General features: G+C 42.4%; 1 protein-coding gene across 1 annotated transcript in view; it reads right to left on the minus strand.

The window, feature by feature from the left end:
• GPC5 (glypican 5) overlaps positions 1 to 9,629 on the minus strand; it is a gene marked incomplete at its 3' end in the record, with an annotated part of 297,818 nt that overhangs the window by 4,830 nt on the left and 283,359 nt on the right. The window contains exon 4 of the mRNA XM_006019222.3: positions 4,885 to 5,018. Within this exon, the coding sequence (XP_006019284.1) occupies positions 4,885 to 5,018 (134 nt within the window). The remainder of the gene's footprint in view (positions 1 to 4,884; positions 5,019 to 9,629) is intronic.

The following is a 9,629-nucleotide window of genomic DNA, read 5'->3' on the forward strand; positions in this document are numbered from 1 at the left end:
CCACTCAGAGTACTGAGCTGCGTGGTCACTGTGGAGCATGGGGCCACACTAATCAATGGGGATCCTGGTTTTCTCTGATTTAAAAAGATCCCCAATTTTCAGTTAAAAAAGTAACCCCAAATTCACATTTTTCAGTGATTAAAATGAAACGCCATTATATATAGTGGTGTTTCATTCTAATCACAGAAAAATGTGAATTTGGGGTTACTTTTTTTAACCGAAAATTGGGGCCTTTTTTTTTTAATCAGAGAAAACCAGCTTACCCTGGTAATCATATGTGCCAGGCTGAGAAAGTGTGCAACAAAGATTTTGGGTGAACTGTATGCAATGTCATGGTTCTCCATGGCTGGAACTGCTGTTGACTGGTGGGGCCCACTGCAGTGAACTATGTGATAAATCATGAGCCTTTTAGCTTTGCAGTAATACCATGCATAGTTTATACAAGATACAAATAGGTGCTAAAGTACTACTCAAAAGTGCATTTATGAAACACCTGTACTAAAACTTGCAGTAGATTAAAAAAAAAAGTAACATACATCAATTATGGATGACCTGAGTCTATAGATACTATATGCAAATTGTTGTGGCCATGTTTAATTTCAAGGTTATTGTTTTCAAATTTGTTCCTCACTTTCACATGCACAGGGAGAACAGGGTCTGACAGAAGAGGGAAGAGACTTACAGGGGAAACATTTGGGGGGAAGCAGAGGACAAAGGGCTCTCTAATACCCCAGATGTATTGTCCCTGCTATAGCAGTGGAGATGGAGTAAATTCAAGGCAAACCTCTAATAATTAGATTGTATACCTAGAAAATTATAACAAATTTATACATTTTCCATATATAGAATCTAATTACTGGGGGGGTCATCTTATAATAAGTGTAGTTTTCTATTTGAGTAAATATGGTATTAACATCTTTAAAAATAGGTAATAAATCATTTACTTTTATCCAGCAATATCAGTGATGCTTAAAAGAAAAAAAGACACTATACATTTGCACGTACACATACACACAATCCAATCCAGTTATTTGACTCCCACTCAAGTGAAATCCTAGCAAATCCAGTGACTACCATGAAAGAGAGTCACTGTTAGTGATAGATGACCAAAACTGCTCAAAATGCTTCATGAGAAAAAATGGATTGGACAGCAGAATGTGCCAGGGAAAGTCTTGTGTTTACAAGATCAGCCTGCCTTAGCATTTCTTTCTTCAAAAGAATACAAATCTAGAAGGACCTTTCCCTAGTTTTTTGCTTTAATTTCTTTGGCATCCAGAACATACAAGACTTGGAAAGTGCCATTTTGACCCGTAGGCATGTTTCAGTCAATTTTTACCCATCAGGTATCCCCAAAAAAGGAACGGAATAAAAATAATTTCCTGTTACAGAAGTTCTGACTTTTTTTATAATGGAGCCACTATTTTACTGAAACACTGTTACTTGTTATAATAATACCAACCAGTGTAATTCTAAATGGGTGCATCTCCATGAGCCATTAATGTAGCTCAATAAGCTCTGGTGCAGTTTGTGCCAGAGTCAGCTGCTTTTGGGCTGGCAGCAGATTTGAGAGGTCAGCGCCAGGCTCCAGGTGGTGGTGCTGGAGGAGCTGGCTGGGGCATGATTGTGCCGAAACTGCAGAGTCATGTGGCTGACTCCCAGAGCCTGCTGCCAGCCTGGGGCTGCTCAAACTGCTGCAGTCCTGGTCACCATCCACACATGCATTTCTGTACAGTATATGACTCCACCATAGCATAGTACTATCTTACCGTGGAGCTAATTTACTGTGCTTTAACACCGGTGCACGTGTAGTTGGTGACATTTTACCATGGAGCTAATTAATCAACTCTGCAGTAAAGCACACATGTAGATGCATCCAACTGAGTCATAATCAGGGATCTGGGTTTTCTCTTTCCTATGGAAAAACATGGATTTTCTCCTTTAAAGGAGAAAAACACAGATTTTTTTTCCCCTTTGAAGAGGGAAACTGCAGGTTTCCTCCTTTGCAAACAGCTCTCCACAGGCTGGCAGATTTCCAGCCTGCAATTAGCTGCTTGCAAATAGGGTGCAAAACCCTAATCCCTGCCCAGAGAAGAGGGGGTAGGGCCAGAGAATCTGAGACCAGCCAGGGCTAGCTCAGACTTACTTAGCCACCTGCAACCTTTGGGATAAGTAGGGCCTGGGGGATTGGACCTGAGGCCTGAGGGCAGGGGCAACTGGAGCTCCCCTCCAGCAGGTCTGGCAGGGGGATGGGGCTGTGGGTCAGGAAGGAGGGGCATTGGCAGCAGCAACTGGGAAGATGCTGTTACTGGTTTTGCTTTTTGTTTTGGGGAGGTTTTTTGTCTTTCAACCCCAAGGGCTAAGGGAGAAAGGTAGCAGTGCCTGGGGGGCTGCTGCTGTTGCTGCTGCTTTTATTTATTTTTTCCTTTTTCTCCCCCAAAAGCCAAGAGAAAAAAAGCAGCACTACCCAGAAGGCTGCTGCTGCTGCTTTTATTTTATTTTTTTATTTTTCCCCCCAGGGGCCAGGAGGGAAATGCAAGGTGCCTAATTCACACTGGAATCCATGACAATTAGACATTCCCAAATACTTTTCAGAGCTGGTCCTCAGATGGTGTAGTGTAGGAGAAAGTATATAAAACCTATGAATAGGGACAGGTTTAAATCACAGCCAGAGACCAGCAATTTCCTGGTTCCTGTGCAACCCCTGGGCCTGATTTCATGGCCCTCTGATTGGCCCTGCAGGGAAGGGGGGGTGGGGAAGGACAGCCTGGTGACAGGCAGTTTAAGTAGGATGGAGGAGCGGAGGGAGAGCAGGAGGAGGAGGGGAATTAGGAGGGGGACACAAAAGGGGCCTCCCATAGGGATTGGTTCTGCCCCAACTGCCTTTTAGCCCCCACCAAGCAGGGACCACTGCTGCCCGCCCACTGCTCCCATGCAAGTTCCTGGCCCACTGTAGTCCTCGCCCCATTACCCTAGTTCCACTCCTCCTGGGTGCTGAACACCCAGATCGTTCCAGATAGTGGTTGTAGGTGTGTCAAAGTACTTGTGGCCAGTAGTGCATTGGTCAGGCTAGGCTAGCATGGCATGTCCCAGGACAGCAGCTCCAGGATCTGCAATGGGGACATGTGGCATGCAGAGGTTGGCCAAAGCCAAAGTGAGCCTGCAGCTGTGAGGGATAGCCCCGGTTTACCAAGATGCACTGTGCTGCATCCACTGCTGCCATCTGGAAACATTTGGGCGGTGAGCACATGGAAGCCGCAGGGTGGAGGTAGGAGGGCAGGGACTTCAGTGTGCCAGGGGCTGGCATGGAGGCAGTGGGCAGGCAGCAGTGGTCCCTCCTTGGCAGGGACTAAAAGGCAGCTGGGGCACATCCCTAGCTTGCAAAAGAGAAGTTTGTTCATTCAGAACACCTCAGTTTAAATCTAGTTGTCACAGCTTTTTGGGTGTGGACTCAAGCTGAAACTACACTTATTTGGGACTCCCCAAAACTTGAACTCAGCCTTTATTGCTACCAACAGGTGCAGGGAGCAGAACAGCATGGGCCAGCACTGCTCAGAGCCACAAAACAGCAGCGGGGGACAGCTGCAGCTGGACCCATGTCCTGGTGCAGAGGGGAGCTGAGGCCAGGTGGGAGTGAGTGGCAGGGTGGGTAGGGGCTGTGGGTTGGGAGTGAGGGTCAATGCCATGTACAGAGGCAGGGCACTGGCATGTCAGGGCTGCTCAGTGCCACAAAGCAGTGGGACAGACAGCTGCAGTTGGACACACGTCTTGGTGCGGGGGTGGGAGGGGAGCTGCTGCTGGAAGGGAGCAAGTGGGAGATAGGCAGGGACTATGGGTCAAGAGTAAGAGGCAGTGGCAAGACTAGGGTGGGGGCTTTGGTTTGGGAGTGAGGGACACCAGCATATAAAGGCTGCTCAGTATCACAAAGCAGCAGCAGTGAGAAGAGCCGTAGCTGGACTGGCACCTTGGTGAGTGAAGGGGGCAGGGGGAGCCCTGCTTTTCCATGATAAAAAAACCAAAATCAAATGCCAAAATTTATAGGCATTTAGAATTTATTTTATTATAATGATTGAGGCACTGGTAGACTTCCAAATTATTTTAAAATTGTAAATATATCAATAAAGCATTGTGATCAACTGATAACTATATATATAGTGGTATTTCAGTTTAATCGCAGAAACCCCAGATTTTGATTTTTTTAATCAGATAGTTTTAGATTTGTTTTATCAGAGAATTTTTGGGCTTTTTAACTGACAAAACCAGGATCCCTGGTTATAATTAAGGACCAAATCCTGAAGTCTGTTACTCAGTTTTCCTCATCTTACACAGGCAAAAGTATTTCTGAAATCAATAGTTTTTTGCCACAGTAAGGACTTTAAGATGTATCCCTGGCTAGTGCTACCTGATTTATCACAATGGAAAACATGAATGTATATGATTGTAAAACTATTTGTTCTCTTATTTCTAACCTATTCATCACTAGTCCTGTTGTACAAACAAGTCTTGGAGGAAAGGAACAACCACTTTTTTGGCACACCCGTATGTCAAAAAGCATCCTTCTGCAAATGTCAACACACACATACAGTTTGATCATACTTTCACTATTTTCATAGCACTTTCAGTTCTTTTAAATGATTAAAACTACACTAACTGTCTTTACTTATTTGTCTATTATTTCAGAAAACAAAAATTTAGATTTAATTCAATGACTATGTTTTAGAAATATAATAGCATATACTATTGTACCACTGAAATATAGCTGCATTCCTCTCAATGCTGTATTCTCCACTAATGCACTGCATCCCATTGTATGAATATAATCTATTCTGTTGTAAAATTAATAGCTTACTTTCTTCTTTCTTTCTGGTTGTAAAACTAATGTCTTACTTTCTTCTGCTGGCAAGTGTTTCTTCACTGTCTCTTGAGAACACCTTCAGCCCTTGATTATCTTTGTTCTGATCAAGAGAACAACTTGGGGACTGTGTAGGCTTTCTCACAGGATGGCCACATACTTTGGTTACCTGCAAAAACAAAAGCCATAAGGAACATGTTAAAACTAGGAATCGGTCAGTATCCTTCCCTTTTGTTTAAGTCTGATTTTACTAACAGTGAAGATGAGGTATATTGCCCATTTTAAAAAGGTCAGCACTGGTTTCACTAGATAGGTGGCTAGTCAAAACTAGTAACCATACTGAGCATGGTTTTTTGTTGCTGACAATATAAAAATGAAGAAACAATGGAGTATCCTTTGTTGAATTGAAAGGACATTCACAGAGTGTTCTCAAAAGACCAGAACGTGCCCCTTTGGAGTTAGTAGCTGCAGTTTTCCAGGCAAATCGTCAGCCCATGGCTTTTCATTGTAATACGGATCATTACAACAACTAAGGAAACCAGATGTTGAGCATATTTCTACTTTTCTGTAATCTACCCCAAATAACATTTACAATGTACATCAAGTTTTGTGCTTCCTTTCCAATTTAATGTGGTAAGTTCAGCACAGTTACCCATAGTATATATTAACAGCTCAGTGATTGAGACTTACATTGATGTCCTAGAAAATGTATGTTTAATGACCCTATTTCAAATCACAGATATTGGTAACATGAAATGATTTATATTATCTGTATCTCTGATAGAAATAGATATAAATTAATATGAACCCATATTTTTTATTTTTTGTAATATTTGACACTTTATCTTTTCTATTAAAGAGGCTATCAATTTACTATTATTACTCATTATTTCTACTAGTCAGTGAGGTACAAATCAAGGCAATATATATTCATTAAATAGGAAATACAGCATATTGAGAATTACACATTAGAATAGATATTAAGTAGATTCAGTGGCATGTATCTTTTATATATGTGTGCATGCATTACTGAAGGCCTAGTCCTGTATGTGAAGTATATAAGTTTCCTAGAAATACTCACATTTCATTACAAAAGAGAGAAAGACAATGGTTATATCTCTTAAGTCAATGTTTGGATTCAAAACTTTTTAGACTCACCCCCAGAATCCAGTTCCTAAACTGAAATACATCCTAATTCCCTCAATAATCACACAACCATGGCAAAATAACCATGACAAAGGGACAACTGGTTCCTGTTAGTAGGAGATTTTTTGCTTGTAGTTGAATGTTCTGCCTTAAATACGAATTTTAAATATGAGACTATAAACAACAATCTTATGTACCAAATTTCTTTTACTCTCATTCATGACAAAGATGAACCTGTAGATAATTACAATCTTAAGGACCAGTTTCTTTAATAAATATACATGTGACATTGGCTGCAACATTAGAAATAAGATAAGATTATTTTATTAAAAATGAGAGGTTCCTTTATTCATAGATTTTGCAATGAAAACCTAAGACTTCTGCAATTGTACTTACGTAGCCAAGTCAAAAGTTATAAATTGGCACTATCACTTTACAAGAAATAAATCTTCATTGAGATTGTCTGAATAACCAGCTGTGTAGAAAAATAAGTGTTTTTACCCAACGATACAAAATGAAAAAAAAATCCAATGGGAAATATAAGAACAAATATCTACTAAGTATATTTTAGATAGGGGACAAGGTAGTGGTGTCCTCTACCATTCCTGTCTTTGAACTACCAAAAGACTTTCACAATATTCTACTTTCCTCAGAAGGAAAAGAACAAACAGTTAGTGAATAGCCACTAATTTTCACAAACTAAAAGAGTTCAGATGTTGGTTAAGAGATGTAAATTCCAGCTGTAAAGCCTGCAGTAAAACCTGCACAATAAAGGCCCTTAGAGCTCTTCTGGCCTGATTATTAATTTGTTTCAGGAGGAATAACTACAGAAAGGGATAATACAATATTTTTAAGCACTCATTTCAAAATGGGAAGTTTGTGGTCACTATTAATATTAGAGACAAACCTAGCTTTTACAACTTTCCTTTAAACAAAAAAGTCCTCAATCACATACTTTTGCCAAAGGAAACACAATTTAAATATACTACATGAAATAGCTATTTTAGAATTGACTTAATTTCAAAATTCATTAAGGAAAATTCCTACAAGAATAGCCACTGAAACAATCAGCCATTAGAAAATGTTTGTACAGCACCAAGCATACTACTAGCATTCAGTGAACAGCAGCAATAACAGAAATAATAATAAAACTGATCATCAATCTTATATCAGTGATGATATATCTCTCATGGCTAAAGGATTAAGATCATTGACCCTCATGACAGTCACTTACTGGCTCAGATGTTGTTTTTGTGAGATTCACTACTTCTGCCTACATCAAGCATCCTGTTTGACAATATCCCTAGCTCCTTGTATCTTTGGTCTCAAGTCTTTGGTGCTGAAGGTCCTTCTTCCAATGTCTGTATGATTGTCTATGATGATAGCTCTCCTATGTTTGCCTGATAGATCACATGAAGAAAAGCTTACACTTGTATCTTTCATCTCACTGCAACCAATATATCTTTTTTTTATTAGTTCACTAGTAGCTGTCATTGTAAACCCATTAACTGTATGTGCGCACTAAATATACATCTGCCTTTCCCCACTAACCATTTCCACTATGTCACTCTGTTTCTTCATTATACTTTGGCACACATGACAAGGTAACAGTGCTATCTTCCCTCTAGTCCTCTATGCTGCATGCAACCAATATGATTTTAAAACCAAAGGGCCTAAATTTCATCCTGTAAAAACTGAATGCAATCTAATAGAAGTTAAACTTTCACAGAGATGAATTAGCCTAATTCACTCACCATTGAAGTCGGGAAAAAGATCAGTGTGGGAATTCTAGACTGTAGTTAAAATTTAGGGTCTCCCAACACTATTTACCTGAAGAATTAAAACAGTAATTTAAATACAAAATGAAGTTTTTTGGTTTTAGTTCATTTGCAAGCAAAAATAAATTTCTGAAGGTAAACTCAATAAGAATAAACAGCCTTGAGCCTTCACACAAGGGAGAGAGAAACTAAAAGCTGAATCCTACTTCACTTTACATACCCAAATAGTGGCTACCTAACCACTTAAGTGCCATTTTGGCACTTACCCATAATTCGTGATCCTATTCTACATGCAAATAGTCTATAAAGCTATTGAGCTGATCAATAGCGCACACTCTGGTCGGGGAGGAATGGAGCACCATAAGTTCATAAAGACAGAAAAAGTAACTGGGCAAAAGCAATATGACTAGTAGTGTTAGACACGAAGGGTGTGTCCACACATGCAAGCATGTGCACTTGCAGCAGCTCAAATAGAAGCAGTCCAAATTTGAGCTGGGGCTTTTTGTCTCAGCGCACGTGCTCGGACATGCACTTGCTTGTGGAGCAAATTGTGCCACCTGGGTCAAAATAACCCTGCCTGGCTCCCCCCGGGTCTGCAGCCAGGGTGAGCTAGAGCCTGGGGCAGCACCTGTGCTGTCCCCAGCAGTATTAAAAGCTGCCCTGGCAAGTAGCTCAGGGCTACTGGCTCTCAGGAGCTTCTGGGGTCCAGCCAATTGGTACCTGGGGACACTACCCCTTGTGCCACCTAGACTGCTGAAGCAGCCCTGAGAGTTCCCTGCCCCCTCTACCCACTGCAACAGTCTGGCAGTGGGGGCTTCTGCCTGGCTGTGACCTGCTGCTTATCTGCCAGACCTGAATGAGGCATCTGCCCCTCTGGGCCAGTTGCCAGTGGGCTGTGGCTGCAGAGCTGGCCTTTTTGTGGCACTACTGCCATGTGTGCTCCTACCCAGCCAGCTGGGCAGTTATCACCCAGAAGATGTTCTGGGTGTGGTGGCCTGCTTTGAACTGTCAAAGCATGTCCTCCTGGCCCCATCTGGCCAGGAAGTCAGCCACATCCAGCTGGGTCCAAGGCGCTAGCTCTGAGCAGGCAGAGTCCTGCCACTGGCCTCCCTAGCAGGAATTCTGGTGTTCCCTATTGGAAAACTGAAAAATCCCTGATAAAAAAATCCCAAAGTCACTCTGTAAAATACCCCAAAATCCATGTTCCTCCATGATTAAAACAAAAGACCTCTCTCTCTCTTTTTCTGGATAGATAGATAGATAGATACAGAGAGAGAGAGAGAGAGAGAGAGATCAGTTGGGCAAGTTTTGTTGATATATGTACAGCAATATTGTTAAAGCAATTTGGAAGACTACCAGTGTCTCTATCATAATAATAAAAAGAATTCTAAATACCTATATGTTTTGCTGCCCCCCCCCACAGGGGCCATAGCCACCCCCCCATCAGGGGCCACAGCCCCCGCAACAAAGGCTAAATGGCCCCTGCAGGGGCTACCACCCCCGCCGCAGGGCCCACATATGCCACCCCCACTTGCTTCCCCCAAACTCCCAGATTGCTGCCCCACCTGTCCCCATCCCCTACTTTCACCCCCAGCCCTCTGATGGCTGCCCCCCACCCCAGCCTTCAGCACTTAAAAAAAAAAAAAAAAGTCTCTACTCACCACAGGAGGAGGGACTGTGGGGGCTCCAGGGCCTCCTGGCAGAGCCCCCTGAGGCAGCACAGGGAAGTGGGGTGCAGCAGGGCCTGGGCTGGGGCTTCTGGTGCCATCATCTGGCCCCACTGTGTGTGTGGGGGGGGCAGTGACCCAGACAGGCAGCTGTATTGCCAGTGAGGGTTGGGCAGGATTGGGTTTTTT

This window comes from Alligator sinensis, unplaced genomic scaffold (assembly GCF_000455745.1).
Source record: "Alligator sinensis unplaced genomic scaffold, ASM45574v1 scaffold41_1, whole genome shotgun sequence".
Lineage (NCBI taxonomy): Eukaryota > Metazoa > Chordata > Crocodylia > Alligatoridae > Alligator > Alligator sinensis.